This window comes from Aspergillus lentulus (genome assembly GCF_001445615.1).
Source record: "Aspergillus lentulus DNA, contig: Alt17, strain: IFM 54703, whole genome shotgun sequence".
Lineage (NCBI taxonomy): Eukaryota > Fungi > Ascomycota > Eurotiomycetes > Eurotiales > Aspergillaceae > Aspergillus > Aspergillus lentulus.
Window position 1 is genome coordinate 1,829,573 of NW_028322112.1, and position 19,726 is coordinate 1,849,298.

A 19,726-nucleotide genomic window follows, 5' to 3' on the forward strand; every position below is an offset into this window, starting at 1 on the left:
GTTTCACCACGTCGGGCGGGGACTCGATAAGCATTCCGAGGTTTTATTGGGTTCGTTAGACTACCTCTTACAAAAGGTAAGACCCAAGTACTTTGTTTATCGGCGCTACCTCGTAGAAAGCCTCCTAGAAGGTCATTATTTCATTTAAGCCTAAGCTTGTACAGGGGGAACAGCCTCCAAAGCCCCATGGAGCAACACCGCTCCTACCGCGCCTAACTGACGGAATAACCCCCAGTGTCCAATGCGTCCCATGAGATCTACATATCGACATGTGGTACTGGATTCTGATGGGCTTGGCCGCCTCTGCTGGAAATCCAGGGACTCAAAAAGGAGATTCACAGGGTTCGCACTAATGTGTCTCAGCTCTGACAAGCTATTAGGACTATTAGAAGCCTGACTCTGCTCGTACCACTCTGAAGGGTCCCTGACGCCAAATTTTAAATAGCAGAACCAGACAATAGTCGCCCGAAACAGCACTCGGGGGACATGGATTGCCGGCTCGGTTCCTCCAGCTGGCAGTGTCTCTAACAGATGGAGAATTAAAACAGCATGGATGGCACATCGCAGGCCCTCGGATGAGTTTGCCCACGCACAGACATAGCTGGTATTGCGCTGAGCTTCATCAAAGCCTTCACGCCCAAGCGCTTGCTCTAAGCGGTCCAGGTCAGCTAGGAGGCTAAGGAAGTTGGCGTGCCAAAGAGCCTGCAGACAGAATTTATCTTTATACCGTTGCGGAGACGAGAGCTGCTGTAAAGGATGAAGAGAGCGGTCGTAGAAGCTCATCAGAACTGGCTGCCATTTCACCAGGAGCAAATCTCTCCTGTTATTCTCCAGAGAGTTCGTAGAATCGCTAATGGCTGAGGTTATTCCTTCTAGCTCAACATACGAGCGAAATTCTATCGCCTGACTGGATGGTGACGAGGTAATAGATATCCGGAGTTGTTCGACTCGACGTCGCACAGCATTACCCCAGGCTTGCGCAGTTGGAGCTGTCCACAGATCGTCCTCGGATACTAGATCGGACGGCGCAAAACGTCGTACTACAGGCTCGCCGAGTAATAGTTCGGACAGTTCAGCGTCCAGGATGGAAACCGCGGCCCAGAGCCTGGGTAATAAGTTAGTTGTTAGCCCGTACAGGCTATTACAGGGAAACTCACCGGATCTGTTCTTCCGCCTGAGACCATGCTCTCCATGCCGGCTCAGGTGCGCGCTCAATATCTTTTATATTGATAAGCTCAATTGCGCGACGACCGGAGAAGAAATTCTTTCTCTTTGCCCACTAGGGTTGGTAAACATACGTGGTCATATTGGTAGAGATGAAGATAATAAGATAAGCTCACAGTGATCACCGTTCCATGGAATGTCTGCACAGTTAACAAGTCTTTTGGCCTCTGTGGAACACGGATTTAGTCCTGACAATTGCTGCAAGAAGATTGTTGTTTATCTGCGGTGGGGTGCAGCTTACCCCTGATAACATTCCAAAGGTCTGTCCGATCAAAGCCGCTTGAACCATAGACAGGGCTTCGGATTTCTCTCGAACTATATGTTTCTCCCACTTATTCAGTTAGTCAGGGGGAGCATAAGAAGGGCTGCGGCAAGGTTAACTGCGAACCGAAGAAAGTATAGCTTTGTTTAGAGTTTCAAATATTCGAATCCCTTGTTGGGTTGCATGGCTAGAACCTAAGAAAAGACACCCCATCGAGCAAATAGAAAGCAACAAGAGAGACCTCTTCACAGAAGGGCGAAACGTGGGTTGATGGATGATGGGAAGTATGTCGTTGAAGCGAGTGAAATACATTCGGATACACATATTCTAATACCGAGTCAGAGGCACTGCCAGCCATAAGTTCTTGCGCAACACATACCAAGAAGTCTGTTGACGGCAAAGGCGCTGTAGTGATGTGCTGCTGCAGGCGTTGTGCCAAGTTATCCCGATAAGCATCGTCAATATGGATGCTGTCAGGTCTGCCACCGGGTGTGTCATAGCCGCTACCAACGCCCTCAATGAAGGTAAACCATCGCCGGCGAACCGTATCTTCAAGTCGTTCACGTATGGATGTAGGGGCGATGCTCACGGACCGTGGGACTAAGGGGGGAGGTTCCATGAGTGGGAGTAGGGTTTGATCATTGACTGGCGTAGAAGAAGTAATGACACATGCATTGAACGCGTTCAGATCAAAGTCAGCATCTGCCAGCCATGTTGATGGCTGTGAAGTCCAGTCTACCGGCCAGTCGTAGAAACTGACCGGCAGGGGATCTGCTTGGCATGGTGAGCTGACTACCGGGTCGCTGGTCGACTGGGCAGCTACTAGAGAGTCTTCATGTGGAAAGGAACCTTGTGCTGAATTTACCATCGACTCTGGCGAGAGTTCATGAATCTGAAGCGCCTCGTTTTGACCAGGTCCCCCTGCGGCAGAGATCGCTTTCTGGCTCTCCGACTGCGGGTTGACGCCATGAGACCTCACATGACGGAGCAGGGAATCATATCGTGTAAAAGACTTTGTGCAGGTGGCACACGAGAAGGGCTTTTCACGGGTATGGCGTCGGACATGCCTAGCCAGGTGATCCTCTTTCGAAAAAGACTGAGAACACCAAGGACAAATGCGCTCACGTTTCGTACGGGGACTTGCCGGCATTCTGAAAGTGTGTGGTGGAGTTAGACAGCATTGATGTAGAGTAACAGGAGAAGAGGCTAAGAACTGCAGAGTTGGGGCGGAGAGCAGTGAGTCTGGGGATATGTCCTGCCATGCCCTGCCGTGCGGGCAAAATGCGGGAGAAAGCAAGACTAGGGCTGGACTGAGACTATGTAAGAATTTAAGAAACTCATCTCCGACCCCACCCCCAGAATGCGGCAAAGTAACAAAGTCATGTGATCCCATATGGCCAAAATCGGCCAAGTCTAACCAGATTGAACAATAGTTGGACTATTGATGCTGTAATCACTCTAGTAGTTGAACTACTAAGATCTGGGCTTACCTTTCAGGTCCTCCTGAACGTGGTACGACAGTACAAAACAGGGGTCCCGCAGCTGCGCCCGCAGGTCCCGCAGTTCCCGTACACTATACTGACTAAGTAGCAAAGCTGCCAGCATACGGATAGGATGTTGGATTGGATTGGACTCAACCTTCAATTTGACTGTGGAGGGCTAATAAATATGCGGGGGCTCATCTGGGATTCCTTGCTTCCCTTGCTTTAGACCTCTGGAAGGCCAAAAACTCATTTCTATCTTCGCTTTTGCCTACGCTTTATCTCGGCTTCAACGGAACCGCAATATGGACTACCATGATTGGGAGACGACCGATATCCTCATCTGCGGCTGTGGTCCGACCGGTGCCCTCTTGTCTGCCTACCTTGGCCAGATGCGCATCTCGAACGTGGTCTTGGAGAAGGAAGCAAATATCACCACTGACCCTCGAGGTATCGCTCTAGATGAAGATGGGATACGCATATTGCAGGGGGCAGGTCTATACGATTCAATCTATACGGAAATTGGATCTTGTATGGGCAAGTTCAACTTTGTCAGCGGGTCAAACACAAATTTGATGAAGCAGCCATTCGTTACCATGGACTACAACACTGTAAGATTTTCTGTCTCTATTATCGACCTGTTGGTGTTCTAACGTGGCCAATGCTTAGACCGCGGGGGAAACAGGACATGTCGGATATATCTGTCACAAACAGCCAGTCCTTGAGAAGAAGCTTAGAGAGGCGATGTCAGCCTCTTCAACCTGTTCCCTAAGATCTGAGTCAACTGTTGTTGATCTCAAAGAAGATGACCACTGGACGTATTGCACCTACAGAAATGCAAAAGGCACTGAGCACAGAATTCGCGCTCGCTTCTTTGTAGGGGCTGATGGAAAAACTGGGTTCACGCGCAAGCAATACCTGGAGGCGAAGGGGGTCTTTATGGAGAAGGTGACTGAGTCAGTATAACCAACACTGTCGACCATTCTTTACACTGTTATATTGACTGGCCTTTCACTTCAGCATATTCTATGATGAAACTTGGGTGGCACTGAACTGGCAAATCGCACTTCCCACTCCGCAGAGTCATCCCAATTTTCCTCTTTGGAAGCTAGGATATACTCCAGAGCAAGTGTACGACTTATTCTTCCCCCCCAATTTTCGCTTTCTATGTAATCCGAACCGCCCAGCTGTTTGCGGCCGTTTCGGACTTCCCAATGATCGACTTTGGAGATTTGAGTTCTTCGTTCAGCCACATGAAGACGGATATCACATGGCTACGCGTGAGATGATACAAAAGATCGTATTTCCCTTTATTACTCATAGCGGCAGCCGATACGGGTAAAGTTTTTGCATTAAACTTCATGATTGTCCAAATTGCTAATTCCGCAGGCTACCTGGTGACGTTCAATTCCCAGAAGACTGCATCAATATTCTCAGATCCCGTCCCTTCGGATTCTCTGCACGTAGCTGCAATGTCTGGGCTAAGAACCGGGTGATTCTGTGTGGTGACTCGGCACATGTTTTCCCACCATGTAAGTTTTTTTTTCTTTTTCCTTTCCTTTTTTTTTTGTCTCTGTTATGCAATGATGCTCATAGTCCAAGTTGGTGGTCAAGGTATCGCGTCTGGATTTCGTGACGCCCTCTCGTTGGCATGGCGTCTTGCCATGCTTTGTCGGTACCACCCGTCCAATACTCGAGTCCACCACGAAGTTCTCCGGTCGTGGTACCTAGAGCGCAAGCAGCAACTGGAGAAGTCCCTGGCAGCGACCATTGAGAACGGGAAGTTTGTCACCGAGAGCCAACCGCTAAAGGCCTGGGTAAGGGACTGGTATTTCTGGCTAATTCAGCTTGTTCCAAGTTGGAAGCGTCAACTCGAACTAGGCAGGCGTCGGGACGGCCCGGTGCGGTATACACATACCGATGGGATGCCTTTCATTCCTGAACTCAACGGTGGCCTCAGCCTTCCTCAAGTCTTTGGCAAGAGAACAAATGGAGAGGTCGTCTTCACCGATGATATCATCTTCCGCTCCCAGCATGGAGGCCTCTTTCGTATGTTTGTTTACCTGCACGATAGCCAAGAGATCCAGGAAGTCCGAAAGGTTCTGCGAGAGGTCGAGCAGCTATCCAAAGGCACGATAGTGGCCAACAACGTCCCTATAATCCTTGAGGAACTGAAAAGCAAAGAAATTGAGGATTGTCCGAACGACATCATCCAATTAGCTACTGGTGAAGATTTCGCAAGCTCTTCACTTTGCAACCAACGACCAGAACCCATGCTTTATGATCCATTTATCCTTGGCAGAGGGGTTCGCGGAAGGTATTGTATTGTTCGGTCTGACCGGTTCATTTATGCTGCCTGCAATGAGATCAAAGAACTGCGAGAAGCCGTACAGAAGATGCTTTCTTACTTACACCAAACATGATTTGTGTATATATAGCAATGTTCATGGCAAGGATTTGAAGGAGTTATATTTTTGTATTTCAGTCTATGTCTTGGAACGACCAAGTAGCATTTGCTTTTCTGATAACTATTATAACTACATAATTTCCCACTATAAGTGAGGCCCAATTCCGTTCCAATGTGCTGTTTGCGGCACAGTAATGATACTTGGCAATTGTTTCTACCCCAGACCCCGCGGTGTTTCTCCAGCCATTTGCTGCGGGACTGGGGAGAAGACGGCTGCGGGACCTGAGCCTCTCTCCTGCGCTATACCTCAAGAGATAATGCTTGCAAAAGAACGTGAAGTGGCGGGACATCCAGCCATATAAGAACTGAAACCAATCACAAATATTGGCAACAACACAATCTAGGCACTAATTATCCTTCACAATCCTCGCAAACATGGCAGAAGAACAACAACCAATACTGCGTCCTTGCCACGGTGCATCCGTCCCCGACATTACAGCAATCGGCCCAGACCAGGAATCTGTAGCCTCCTGGAAGGAGAGATGCGGGATCAACTCCACAAACCAGATCCGCTTAGTGAGATTGGTCCACATGCGGTATCAGCATCCTGATTTGATTGCCATTACTGCTTTCCTCGAAGATTTTGGCATGTCCGTGGCCAAACGAACAGCAAACCAAGTTTGGTATAGGGGTTACGGGACCGATCAGTACGTGTATTATGCGCAGAAGGGAGAGGAGAAAAGGTTTCTTGGGGGGACATACGAGGTAGAGGGATTTGCGGATCTGGAAAGGTATTCGTCACATTCTCCATCTGCATAAGATCAGCTTTGTATTGTAGTTATCCGGTGCTGATACCAGATGGATAGGGCTGCAAAACTTCCTAATGGATCTGCCATCAAGGAGCTCACTGATGCACCTGGCGGCGGCTACATGGTCACGGTCACAGATCCTGAGGGCTTCCCTGTGAATCTGATGTACGGCCAGCAGCCGGCAGAGCCAGGTCAGTATCCAGAGAGCTTGGTGTTTAACACTGAGGTTGAAAAGCCTCGTATTCGCCGGTTTCAACGATTTGAAGAGGGACCTGCCGCTGTTCACAAGGTATATTCCCTCGATCTATATCTATATCCACTGTTATATAAACTAACAGGTCTGCAGCTAGGTCATTACGGTCTATGTGTGAAAGACTTCCCAGCAATGGTGGCTTTCTATACGACAACATTTAATCTGGTTCCCACCGATTTCCTGTATGTTGGTGAAGGATCCGAGAAGAAGAATGTAGCTCTCTTTGCACACATTGACCGAGGAGCAGACTACGTAGATCATCATACTTTCTTCATGAGCACTAATAGGACCTCCCACGTCCACCACTGTTCCTTTGAAGTCCATGATTTCGACACTCAGAAGCTAGGACACCAGTGGCTCGTGAAGAAAGGATATAGCTCTGTCTGGGGAGTGGGGAGGCATATACTGGGTTCCCAGATTTTTGACTACTGGTGGGATACAACTGGGAATATGATCGAGCATTATGCAGATGGCGATATTGTCAATGAGATGACGCCAATTGGGTACGGGCCTGCTGGAGATGAATCGCTCGCTGTTTGGGGACCAGAGGTTCCTGCTTGGTTTTTGGAGTGAAGTGACGATGATCTGATGCAGCGTTGATCGATTATGGAGACTGCTTACTCATGAATTCAAAGTGCTTATTTAGTGCAGTACACCTGGTCCAAATAAAAATTTATGGATGGGAAGAATGCGTTTCAATATTGGAGGGATGTGAGTTTGACCATTAAGGACTGGATGATTCTGTCGAACTCTGCTGTTTTGGATGCCATATGCAAGCCTAACAGACACGATTGCTGCAATGAACCTAATAACCTTCTCATCGGCGTCCATCAAATTGAGGACGTCTCCCTTCGATCATTGCTGCATTTATTTTACATCCATTCACTGAACAATAAAGTCCATTCCTCATGATGATGTCGGTTTCGGATCTCACGAAGAAAATGATTTATGGCAAAGGAACCAAAGTCAACGACCATCAAAGCCCAGTATAAGCATATTTCTACTGAGCACAGCCTGTTGTCGCATCCGCTCGACTGAAGCCCAGTCAACGGTGTCGCTGAATACGGCGGCAGAGACGTTCTATTGTGAGAGGGGTGGTTTTTGTTATGAGACAATGGATTGTCAGAACAGGTAGGGCTTATAGGCCCTAAAACAGTAAACTCCTATGTCAGGTGCTGCTTAAGACCCAGCCAATATATACCTGTCTTGATTAGTCTTGTCTCAAGTACTCAAATCGATCGTGATACTTCAGGGGCTATATGCATTGCATGTAAACCTGTCTACTGGATTCTCATGTTGTACTGGTGGGGCCCCTGTATGGTGCTATCCACTGACAGCAGGAATACAAAGAACCTATACAGAAATAAGACGTAAATAAAAGCCCTATCTCATCGCCGGAAGCAGTAGAATGTCCCTGCATGCACCATGGACACGGTGCCACTGGTACAGAACATATATCCATTCTTGCACAATACGTTATAAACACCAGTCAACCAGGTCAAGACAAGAAAGAGAATAGAACTCAACATTGAGTCTACATAAGGCAAGAATGCTCGCCTCCACCGCCATCATTAGAATGGCTGCCAAACATACTTGCTTTACGAAATCCCACAATTCCCCGATTACAACAAGGCTGCAGCAATTGCCATCAAGCTCGCACTAAGGGGGAAAAATCTCCGAACTCGATTTAGAGAGACCCAGTCGTGCAAGAGCCTTTCGACCTCCGCATCGCTCGCCACCGAACTTCCCCTGTTTGACCCCACGACCTTCAGAAGCGCATCATTAGTTTCACTCACAGCAACAATAGTAAAAGGTACAATGCCCAGGGTTAAAACCGCGGCTGGGATGTACAGTCCAGCGCGGGAGTACGGTGCCGCACGGAACAGGGGTGCTGTCAAACGGGACGAAGAGGCGAGGTACACATAGGCTGCAGCGGTCAAGGCAGCGATGGGGGGGGTTTTGGGCCTTGCCGGCCCCGTACATTTCTCGCCACTGCTTTGCGGTTGCTGTGAGAGGCAGGTTGGTTTCTTTCTGGGATCGGAGAAGTGACGGGACCGCGTTCATGCTCAGGGCGGCGATGTTACCTAGGGAAAGTGGTTAGATGAAATACACAATTTCGCAGTAGTTAGCGCTTACCAGAAAGCCAGGCTGCACCGGTGAAGCCAATGGCCTGGGCGACACGAAACCCGACAGATGGCCACATGACTGTCCTCTGGGGGATGGGAGTCAGTGGTGGTAGAATACGAAAGCTTCAATAAAATATTTCCTTTCCGGCTCCCTGGTTTTGAGAACGTGTTATGTAGACTAAGTCCGGAGCATTGAGCAGGGCTTCCCACAATGCCATGTCCCCACCTGATGCATGTTTTTCTGTATTGATATTGTGCACCAGCAAGTATATATACCCTTAAAGAATATTAGTTGTCGCCTTCCTCACTGCGAGGTCAGGGTGACCCACCACCCCGGCATGATGGTGCTCCGGCGGAAAAGGCAGCGAATACTCAGGAGTCGGGACAACGACCTTGTGCATTGGAATGGCCTTGAGGGCCCAGAAAATCCTCAAAATCATTCATTAGCCAAAAAAATGGGCGGTTTGTATGCAGGCAAGAGTTCGTTCTTCTACTATTCGACTCGTGTTTGTGTTTCATGAAGTACGATCAAGGGGCTAGCACGAGATGCCCACCCTATGAGGTGGACGAGCTCAAGGTGATATACATTATTATTCATTCAATCTCAGTTAGGCAGTACAAATTCCATTCCCTATCCGAACATATCCGGCTGCTTTCTAACGCAGTCAGTGACTCCTGCTACAATCTCAAGTCAGGCTTCAAGTCGGCTTGTAGCCATCACGGTTAGGGAGGAAGCCTTCAACACCAAGACCAAATCCTTCCCAACCGTCAAACTCAGCGATGAACTTAGCAGATGCCTTAAGGTAAAAGTTGTCCTTGTTCCCGAAGGTCTCTTCGAATGCCATGGGGGCTCGCACGACCTTGAAGAAGTGCGAGTCTTTAAGCCACCGATGACTCAACGCCTTCGCCCGCACAGACTCCCAGTCTTGTCCACCAAGTTCCACGGACAGGATTGTATCGATGATGTCGGCTTCGAAAGCTGGTTTCTTTTGGCAAATGTATACCAAGATTATGAAAAGCGCGTATTGGCGTAAGATACAAGCGCGTTGCTCCTTGGGGAACTGGTCCCACAAAACGCGCAGGGCGTGCGCGACGGTCATTGTATGGACCAGATAGAAGTCATATTTGGCCTGGCGATTGCCTGTTCCAATTGCCAAAAGCACTGACACATCACAGCAGTTTTCCAGTTGCACCAGAGAATCAGACACTTGCCAAGCGTTCCAGTGTTCTAAAACGGCCTCGTACCGTTTTTGCAGCAGTACCTCGAGATTGGTAATCCCTTGTTCGGGGAACAGGTTGTCAAACCGCTCGTCTTTATATATTCGATGGATAACTTCGGCAAAGCTTGAGGTCTTGTAAGTGGAGTTATCTGGAGGATATTGATCAAGGAGATGGTGGAGTGGGAGGTACTCCGTGCACCCTAAGGATAGAGCCTCCGAAGCTACAGTATGAGACTGAAGCTCCCATGAGTAAGCCAAGTGGATAAAAGGGTGGCCCACTATAGCTAAATGTCAAGATCTGAGAGACGAGAGAGCATTATGGTAGACTTACGACCGCCTGCATAACCATTGATAAGGGGTTGCGATCCAGAGAACAGATACGACTTCAGGACCTCCCTCCAGTCCCCAGCTTGTCGCTTGATCTCCTCGTCAAAGAAGTCCACATAAGCGACCGTGTAGCTACGCAAGCAGTTAGCTTGAGTTTGAAATGGTTCGATCTTTGCAGACTTGATGAAGTCGTGGTGATACCTTTTTTGGCCCAAAAAATCCCTCCAATTTTCCGGTGTGACTGCATCGCCTCGGATGAAACTTTCATCAACATGAACAAGATCCGTTATCTCATGCTCGTAAAGCTCTTCAAGCAATTTGCTGCTCGCACCAAGAAGGTAGGCCGATCCAAGAAGCTAATTACTAGCGTAAACACCGTCGTTCACAATATATAGACTTCAGGGTGGCCTATTCCTTGACATACATGGGGGAGATGACTGTGAAGAATTAACTTGGGCTCTCGAAGCGGTGCTACTGAGGCATGGCCCTTCTCCAAGAGCCATCGCAGAGTTGTAGCTCTTTCGTCGTCGTGGCCCTCAAGAGTGAACACGGGTTTGAGAACCGGCGGGAGCGTTGGCGAGGAAAGTCGCACGAGTGAGGAAGCGTCGTCCATTGTAGTTTGTTCCGAAAGCGTTTACCAGATGATGAAAAGGCGACCAGGAGAAGTATTGATTCTCTTTCGTGGGAAATGCTGGTGGATAAATGATTGGTACCGTCTACGCTTGGCTGGACGACTGTCTGCGACATTAACTGTTATATTCCTTTATATCCGTAATCTATTTGCTATTGTGGGGTGTATGGGGTGTACTGTGGAGAATAGTAAGTGGCGTTTAATGTTATTGCGGGGGTGGTGGACCCCGGGCTCTGCGGGCTCTGCGGGTGTAGGTAGGTAGTGTCGGATTTGCGTGTCTCGGACTCTCGGCCTCCTCCGAGCATTAGCACACTGTACATACGGGACTGGGGCACTGGGCTGCGGGACAGTGGGTTGGTCCCGCAAGCAAGAAATTCTTAGTCTATTCACAATCCTCTCAATGCCACCGCTTGCAAGGGACATGGTCGGAGAGTCGTTGATCTAAGACTCCGAGTTTCCAAACTGTGTGCTGTCATACTGTACAGTGGTGCTATTCAGTAATATCAGAGAAGTGGTAGTAGAGAGATGATTTACAAATTCATGTCATGTCTATTTCAATAGAATCTTCATTCTGTACATTATTGCATATGATGGAGTCTTGGTTTCCCGTCTTTCGGTTTCTTTCTTTTGTCCCACACAATTTTACCGCACAGGAGGGACATTGATTCATTTTGTGATACCAGCAACATCCGACGGAAATTCTAATTCCATACATGTATGTGCAAGTGGCTTTTAACTGTCCATACCATAAATAGCTGGCCACGGCAAGGTCCAGGAATTTTAGCATGAAGATTACTATTATACTTTGAATCCTCATTCTTCACGCCGCATATCAAACAATCTGGATCGTTGACATGGCCGAGTCGAATCTTAAGCCTGGCCCAGGTCGCCTCGCCCTGCTAGGTGCCACCGGTAATACTGGACGAATGGTCCTGAAGAAGCTATTGGAGAACTCTGACATCTCTGCACAAGGTATCAATATTTATGTTCGCTCCCGAGCTAAGCTAGAAATGCTGTTCCCTTCTCTGTCAAATGACCCTCGAGTGAAAGTCTTTGAAGGAAGTATCAAAGATCAGCCAATGATTCAGGATTGTCTTGCTGCAGTTAGCACAATCATTTGCACATTGGGAGAGAATGAGAACATCCCAGGAGTTACTGTTCTTTCGGATTTTGCTCGAGCAACGATCAATGCACTATCCACCCTCCAAAGCAAGGGTGAATCTTCGATAAAACCTCACCTCATCATGCTGTCCTCCGCGACTATGAACCCCCAATTCGCAGCAGATCGACCTGCCCTTCTACATTGGATGATTCGAAACGCATTCGCCAAGCCTTACAATGACTTAATCAAAGCCGAGGAGATGCTTCTAGCTGTGCCAGAACTTCTCTCTGTTACACTTATCCAGCCAAATGCCCTCGTTGAAGAGAGATCAACAAGCTGTGTCGTGAGCACCGATTTTGCCTATATGGCCTGCTCATATGAGGACTTGGCTGAGGGATTCGTTCGTGTCTGTACATCTGCTTCATTGGAGAACCAGCCTCGCATCGGAGTGTCGAGTGCGCGAGCGAAGAACCCCATGCTTTACGCGCCTTTCGTGCTCGGCAAGGTTTTCCGTGGTCTCGCATTCCAGTTTATACCAGGTTATTGGCAGGCAGAGTACAGGATCACAGCACGGCTTCGAAGCCGGCCAACGCGCTCGAAAAGAGATTGAAGGTGACGGTTGACCGTGGCGACACGGCCTATACCTCTGCCGTAATTGGGAGAGAAAGTGTGCAGTCGTCTTGCCTCGAAATAAAGCATGTTGGATTTTTCACGGATGTATATATATGAGTGCCTCCACCAGGCCAGAACACCATGCACCGGACTGGAATGTAGCTAAAACCTCTCAGCTAATTTTTCTCTGTCACCGCATTCTCAGTCCTTTGTTCCCTCGTCTCTCATGGTTTCCTTTTCAAGCTTTTATTTTTATCAGAAAACACATGTTGCGAGCGTGAACTCCCATTATGACAAGATAGATACCCTGTATTAGGGTAAATCGGGCAGCAAAACCCGTGGCAAATTGGTGGTACTGGATTTTGTCGAGCCAGAATGGAGAACACAACAGTTGCCAAAGTACGAGGTGCGTATATTCCACTACCCGGCAACTGGCCCTAAGAATTGCCCATTTTCCATGAGCTTTGTGTAAGATCCCACCATGAATCTAATCAAAGGTGTCAGTGTCCTTTCGCTTTCGTAAGGTATAACCACAAATTAGCTCACTTTGACTTCTCTGTATCAGCAAACCGCTCATGGTCGGGCTTGATATTTTCTACATAGAATGGATCTTGCTGCATTTTTGCAAAACATTCGATGTCGGGAAGAATAAACTGCACGACGCTGTGATAGTCGGCAGTGTGGATGAATTGTTCATCATGGAGGGCGTCGGTCAGTGGCCGTGTGATGCTAGAATTGTGTGACTAGGTCGGATAGATCTCAAGTCAGCCATATTTGAGAAGAGTAGTGGCAATTGCTCACCATAGTCCAATGCAAAACTCCATATTTCTCAAGTAGTTTGCCAACAAGAGGTGCGCGTGTGTTTAGCATGTAATCACGATAGGATTGTTCACTAATTTCAGGCCTTTTGTAGGACAGAATAGTGAGACAAACTAAGTGACGTTCGCCGGACATATTATACCACGTCTTGATGACTCCTTGTAACTCCTGAATGTCAAATCAGTACCAATCCTGACCTCTTCCAACTAGGGAAGTGCAGTGATGATAAATTGTTTGGCAAGGTGGGGGAGGTGTGGAGTTTAAACTAGTTTGAGAAGCCAGCCCAGTGTCCCGCTCCAGGCGCTGAGCTGCAGTCGTTGGTCCCGCCGCTTCGTATGGTGTTTAAGAGACTGGGAATTGGGTATATTGTTCCCCCGTTCCCCCGTTCCGCGGAATGAGCGGTAGTGTGCTGCTGTCTTAGACTGACCAGGACAGTACATATCACATTGTGTTGCAAACTTGCAATCACTCTTTTACCCCACCACGAAGTCCAGCACCTTACACCAACAGAAGGTCCGTCTGGCTTATTCCCCTTCTTTCAACACGCTTGCAAGGACAAAAGCAAAACCAAGGATGGCCACACCAAATGTCAAAGATATCGTGGAGCAGCAGAGTAGAGGCCCTCGGCTTGAGCGGTCCATCCGACTCAACTTTGTGGGCGACTGGGGCATGGCCAACTTCCATCGCATCTGTTCATGGTTGACTCAGCAGTTCTGTGATCGGGCAGGGCGGGATAGTCGCGTCGGGATCTGGAACATCCGCTACGGCGGCATCGAAGCCGTTCTCGAGGTGTTCCGTGGGGAGGCGCAGCTCGCCATTGCGACGCCGGCACAAATGATAAGCACCGCTCTCACCGGTCAGGGCATCTTTGCCCCTTACGGACCAATGCCCTCGCTGCGTGCCCTCGGCGTGCTTCCGCAAAATGATCGCTTGATCCTGGCCATTGACCCCAAATACGGGATCAAGTCATTCGAGGATTTGCGCCAGAAGCGCCCTCCACTGCGCATCGCCACGTCCACCAATGACGGCACCAATTTTATTGGCTTCACAGCCTATGCCTTCATGGAGTGCCACGGCATTACCTCTGAAGTCCTCGAGTCATGGGGCGGCAAGTACATCACGGCGCACCGTCCCGAGCAGGCCATCGCCTTCGTCCAGGCTGGAGAAGCTGATGCGCTGCTGCAAGAGGCCATCATGACGCCTTGGTGGGCGGACATCATCGAAAATTACAAGTATGATGTCCTGCACGCTGAGCCTTCTGCTCTAGCTCGCTTTGCTGAGACATACCCAAACACCGCGGCCCAGGATCCTGACCCGCTCCCGGCCGGGTTCTGGTCGACCCTCACTGAGCCCCTCCACACGCTCGACTTTTCAGACTTTGTCGTCCTCGTCCGTGACGACCTGCCCGAGGACGTCGCCCACCTTTTGACCTGGTGCCTGGTGGAGACTAGATCCGCCATCGAGGGCCAGTATAAGCACCTCAAGCCTGAAAGGTCTCCCTTGACCTATCCACTTAGTCCTGCCAAGATGGCGCAATCCCCCATCCCGCTTCACGAGGGTGCAAAGCGTTATTATCAAGAGGCTGGGCATCTGTGATATTATCCAGACACAACAGCCTCGAACAAAGAGCCCGTCGTTTATAACAGCAGCTCTCTACTGCAAAGGATCGGCATCTTCACTCTCCTTCTTCACTCCAGCAGCTCTTAATTGACCATGGAATCTTGCCGGACTACCATGTCTCTCCATAGTGATGACCGCATTCTCATTTCCACCTGCCTTCCTGGCTTCATTCGAGTCACCATATAGTAAGGATTTATATTGTCATATAGTAGGGATGCGGGGGGTCCAATTCCTGGATAGGAGAGATTCGAATCACCATATAATCACGATTTGAATTGTCATGTAGTAGGGATTTAAATTATTATATAGTAGGTGTATTATATACTACCATACTTAGATATATATATTTTGTGGATGAAGTACCAGTAGGTAGGTTCACCCAAGACTATATATATAAATCTATATATAATTCTACCCATAAAGGGCAATATCTTAGTATATAAGGATTTCATATTCCACCTATATGACTATTTAATATTGATGCTGTGCGGTACATGATATCAGTGCGGTGGGTGCGACCATACAAAGGACTGGAGTGGTGAGACATAATCATTATAAAAAATCCAAAAGTCCATTTGTAAAAATAGTCCGCCGTACTGTACTAAAAGATAATCTTGGATGACTTGGAACATTATTATTCCTGTATCGCTGAACGCTCTATCCGAATTTGGATACAGGCATGGCTGCGTTGCATTAGGCACTGCACTGCCTGTTGCATGGGCCTTAAATTTATTCTTTGACTTCTATTCGCAAAAGAATGCCATTACTTTTCGCAAAGTCGCCGACACATTGGCAATGGACCTTTTATGCCTATCTGCTGGCCTGGTGGGCCTTCCGCCTCTAATTGCCAGTGTGATCACCACCTCGAAAAAGTACATAGACTCTGTGAGGTCAGCAAGGAAGTCATTCGGAACCCTAGTAGGCGAGCTTGCAGTGCTGCTATTCAATGTGGAAATCCTGCACGACCTCCTGAAGGGGAATTCATTTCAAGGTAGTGCTGTGCGATTCCAGAAGAGTTCTGTTCTCCTGGCCTGCTCCGCGGCGTGCGAGACACAGTTGCGATCGCTCTGCAAGAGGTTGGGCCAAGAAGCAGAGGAGAAAAGGAGTCGCTTCTTGTGACCTTTCACCAAAAAGGAACACCAGAAAACAATCCACGCTGTAGGCCCAATGGGGCAAGCAGTAATCTATATCAAAACATGCACATAAAAGTATGTTTCCTGGGTCCTACTTGCATAGATGGGGTTTCAAGGAGAAGACCATTTTACTATGCAGCGTGATTCCCACAACATGTTGCCAATACACGTCGTCCGTAACACTCCACGTCGAGAGTAGGAAAGCTGTCGTGGTCGATTTCGAGACTTTAAACATGGGACCACTGAAGAAAATCAAGCAGATTAAATAAAGGTCCAACATCTCAGTTCCTATTCACATCTCCATAAAGAAATCCTAAATTAGTGCACTTGACATGTCGGACCCGTATTTGAGGAACACTAGTCCGGCATGGCAAAGGGAACTACGGCAATCTACGTAGGTTGCCGCAATAAGGGCAGTGTAACCTTCACTTACCATCGTTCAGAATACGATCTGGCTGGATATTGACTTGATAATCTGTGCGACACTGATAGGACACCTAGATTTCTCCCAAAGCCCAGTCAGTGCTGCTCATACGTTGTGGACGGTAGAAAGATACCTCAGCAGAGGTAGTGCGGATTCGCAGAGCGGGCTATAGGCGACAGCCATCTGACCTTGTTGCTGGACTCCAGTACATTGACTTGAATATCCATTCCGGAGAGGTCTCTGAGCGTGCGGCCGAAATTCCCCCTGAACGTAGAACTACAGTGTCATGGCTTTCTCCCGGCGAGACCCAGTGGCTCCATGTTATTCCCAGCCATCGACGGACTCTGCATTTATTTACGCAAATACGAAGTATATGTACAGTTTATATGTGAGCTCTACAAGTATCTAAGAGAATCATTGTGTAGCGAATGTCTTGGGTAGCCTACTGTTCAAGGAACAGAACTGTGAGACTATGATACCTGTGGATACATGGAGGTCGCAATAATGATGTAGGAAAAGTTTGGCATTCGGAGTAGTTATTGTGTGAACGATGACTTATACATGACTAATAGGGCTGGACCGAATGAAGGAAAGGCTGTCTATTAATTAACTGTAAAATCTATACCAATCGCTGAAGATATTGCAGTTCCATTGTGGTGGCAGCGAAGCGGCATCCGCGTATCCCGAAGCATGTCCGGGGATCGACAAGAACAAACTGGAAACACCCCGACCATGTCCTCTTCTTTTATTTACCGCACGCAACTTGTTCCTCATCGACTTTAGTAGGCACTGCCGCTGAATCTGGTAATTCTCTTGCGCCTCCCCGGTACATTTTTGCATTGCATCGAGCGTATTATCCCCCTGGCCACGTAGCCCACCTTCAGGTCCAGCAGCAGCAAATAACAGGATCAAAATACACGGCTCCCAGTGGGAACTTCTTGGCTACGTTGAACTTTCTGAACTGGAGGATTTGCAAGATATTCAAAACTATGTTGGAACATGAAGTGCTCGGCATACCAATTGGCCGCGTACCCCTGGACAGCTGCTAGGGTTTCATTGATGAATTCATCGAGCTATTATCAAGTGGGCCCCCATATCGTTTCCACCTCGCCGCAAATCGTATTCGGGTGAATTCATAGACCTAATCCACCTGGTGTCGATCTTCAAATACGAAATAAAGGTCTGCCTAGTTTCCCCGGGTGACTGCTGTTCCAGAACTGAAATTCGGTATACCTGCTGGGATCTCAGTACAATGTCACAAACTTATGTAAAGTAAGTTGAGCGGGTCATCCACGAATTCATACAGGCTTGGAGCGATAAACAGCAGTTATGTTCATAAATACTGTTCGAAGTTATTCAAGTATACCATAGAAAAATTAGGGCATGTGTTCACCTTCGAAGTACAATGACAGTACTCCTGAGAAGAAAGGTGCACTTCGGGGAAATTGCGGGGGAATCCTCTGAATTCGGCCTTTTTTTTTCCTTCCTTTTTTTTTTTTTGTTGGACTGCAGACAAAAACATGCGGCCTCTCGAACCAGGGCTGTGCTCGTCGTATTCGTATCGATACTGGGACTATAGTGCTATTATCGCACCCAGCTCTGACCGAGCGTCACTTGACGTCAACGATTATTGTCCAAGGATGTCTGTATAAAGCCGCCAAAGAGGACACGAAATTATTAACATTCAGTACCAGAGAGTAAGAAAACATATTCCCTGTCAAAACCATGAAGACCGCGCGACTCATCATCGGCCTTCTCGTTGGCATCCAAGGAACCAGCGCACTCACTACCCTGAGGCAGGAGGCGGCCAAAAAGGACATTCTTATCGGCTCCGGCGCTATTAACCCTAGCTATCTCGATGAAGCCCATTTTGCGACTGTTTTGGCCCAGCAGTTTAACAGCCTCTCCCCCGAAAATGAGATGAAGTGGAAGTTTATTCACCCGACCGAAGACTACTACGACTGGTCGAAGATCGACCGCCTCGTTGCGTTCGCTGAAGACCATGACATGGTGGTCAAGGGACACGGCCTAATCTCATCCTGCTGCAATCCCGACTACTTGCTCAACATTACTGACCCCACGGAGTTCCGTGCTGCAATGGCGGCCCATTTCGAAGCGATCATGCAGCGTTATAACGGCAAGGTAGATAGGTGGGATGTCGTTACTGAAGCACTCGAAACGCTGGGTGGTGGCCTGCAGTCTAATATTTTCCTTGACGTACTCGGCTCGGGCTACGTTGCAGATGCCTTCCGCATTGCGAGGGCAGCAAACCAGGACGCCAGGCTGTTTCTCAACGAGAATCAGGTCGAAGCATATCCAGGAAAGCGCCAGGAACTTTACGATTTGGTCTCTGGACTCGTTGCAGATGGTGTTCCGATTGACGGAGTTGCCCTGCAGATGCACGTCACTGAGGGGGTCCCTGTTCCACCGGGGGTGATCACGGAGATGTTTAATCGCTTCAAGGCGCTCGGGCTGGAAACGACGATTGCAGAAATGGATGTCCACACGCTTAACGCCACCCTTCAGACCGAGATTTACGGCGACCTTGTCAGCGAGGGTCTACACGCAGGAATCACGGATATTACCTTCTGGGGATTTACGGATAAGCACGCCTACACCTGGATAGACGGCGCGAAGCCATTGATGTTCGACGAGTGCTACCGCCCCAAAGGTGCATACTACGCGACCCACGCTGCATTGCAAAGCTTCGTGAATGGCAATTAGGGTGCTGGATGAGATGGGCCATCCACAACTGTGCGTACAACCGGGCCAACAGCTCCAGAAAGTTAGCTGCGCGTTTATAAAAATATCACTGTGGATAGTCTGATTTTGTTTTTCTATGTTCTCACAGCTCCTAAGAGTTGTGCATCATATTTGCAACTCCAAGTCTAGCCATCGGGCCGTCTTAGTTTAATTATTGGTTTATGAATAGAAGACTAGCACATCAATCTGTTCTCCATAAATGCCGCTCCCTCTTTTTGCTTTTTGAATACCCCAATTGGATCATGGTCCCTTTTGCTCCAGGTCTCAGACTGGCCGGTAAAGTCGTTCTGCAAAATATCAGGATCGGTAAACACCTTACTCAAGTAGAGTAATTGCTGAGGTTGTTATAGATATTCACCCTCACACAGTAGAGTTTGGGGTATGATTGTTGGTCTGTCGGTTATATAACTGTCAATCAGATTTCGAATAATGACACGGCCCTGGGCCGTCTGGTACCTTGTGGGATCTACCTTCGTCAGAAAACATTTGAAGTTACGTTTGTTCCTATTGTGA

The 19,726-nt window shown here is 48.4% G+C and overlaps 8 protein-coding genes across 8 annotated transcripts; 5 read left to right on the forward strand and 3 right to left on the reverse strand.

Annotated features, from left to right (window-relative positions):
• Positions 1-150: 150 nt before the first annotated feature.
• Positions 151-2,636, reverse strand: ALT_9611 (C2H2-type zinc finger protein; the record flags this gene model as incomplete). Its single annotated transcript, XM_089600651.1, has 6 exons — positions 151-349; positions 410-1,105; positions 1,158-1,279; positions 1,341-1,391; positions 1,466-1,555; positions 1,866-2,636. The coding sequence occupies 6 exons, from the start codon at positions 2,634-2,636 to the stop codon at positions 151-153; spliced, it is 1,929 nt and encodes a 642-aa protein (XP_089455148.1).
• Positions 2,637-3,272: 636 nt separating this feature from the next.
• On the forward strand, positions 3,273-5,390 carry ALT_9612 (uncharacterized protein; the record flags this gene model as incomplete). The annotated part of the gene is made up of 5 exons (XM_089600652.1): positions 3,273-3,578; positions 3,637-3,923; positions 3,988-4,305; positions 4,357-4,499; positions 4,564-5,390. The coding sequence occupies 5 exons, from the start codon at positions 3,273-3,275 to the stop codon at positions 5,388-5,390; spliced, it is 1,881 nt and encodes a 626-aa protein (XP_089455149.1).
• Positions 5,391-5,809: 419 nt separating this feature from the next.
• Positions 5,810-7,009, forward strand: ALT_9613 (VOC family protein; the record flags this gene model as incomplete). Its single annotated transcript, XM_033564692.2, has 3 exons — positions 5,810-6,165; positions 6,241-6,472; positions 6,530-7,009. The coding sequence occupies 3 exons, from the start codon at positions 5,810-5,812 to the stop codon at positions 7,007-7,009; spliced, it is 1,068 nt and encodes a 355-aa protein (XP_033420583.2).
• Positions 7,010-8,095: 1,086 nt separating this feature from the next.
• Positions 8,096-8,639, reverse strand: ALT_9614 (uncharacterized protein; the record flags this gene model as incomplete). The annotated part of the gene is made up of 3 exons (XM_033564691.2): positions 8,096-8,202; positions 8,254-8,520; positions 8,573-8,639. 3 exons carry the CDS (start codon positions 8,637-8,639, stop codon positions 8,096-8,098), a joined length of 441 nt encoding a protein of 146 aa, XP_033420582.2.
• A 621-nt stretch (positions 8,640-9,260) lies between these two features.
• Positions 9,261-10,722, reverse strand: ALT_9615 (questin oxidase family protein; the record flags this gene model as incomplete). The annotated part of the gene is made up of 4 exons (XM_033564690.2): positions 9,261-10,060; positions 10,114-10,241; positions 10,311-10,465; positions 10,534-10,722. The coding sequence occupies 4 exons, from the start codon at positions 10,720-10,722 to the stop codon at positions 9,261-9,263; spliced, it is 1,272 nt and encodes a 423-aa protein (XP_033420581.2).
• Positions 10,723-11,594: 872 nt separating this feature from the next.
• ALT_9616 (averufin oxidase A) lies at positions 11,595-12,452 on the forward strand (the record flags this gene model as incomplete). The annotated part of the gene is made up of 1 exon (XM_033564689.2): positions 11,595-12,452. The coding sequence occupies one exon, from the start codon at positions 11,595-11,597 to the stop codon at positions 12,450-12,452; it is 858 nt and encodes a 285-aa protein (XP_033420580.2).
• A 1,394-nt stretch (positions 12,453-13,846) lies between these two features.
• Positions 13,847-14,869, forward strand: ALT_9617 (TAXI family TRAP transporter solute-binding subunit; the record flags this gene model as incomplete). Its single annotated transcript, XM_033564688.2, has 1 exon — positions 13,847-14,869. One exon carries the CDS (start codon positions 13,847-13,849, stop codon positions 14,867-14,869), a length of 1,023 nt encoding a protein of 340 aa, XP_033420579.2.
• A 3,306-nt stretch (positions 14,870-18,175) lies between these two features.
• On the forward strand, positions 18,176-19,174 carry ALT_9618 (endo-1,4-beta-xylanase; the record flags this gene model as incomplete). Its single annotated transcript, XM_033564687.2, has 1 exon — positions 18,176-19,174. The coding sequence occupies one exon, from the start codon at positions 18,176-18,178 to the stop codon at positions 19,172-19,174; it is 999 nt and encodes a 332-aa protein (XP_033420578.2).
• Between the last annotated feature and the right edge of the window lie 552 nt (positions 19,175-19,726).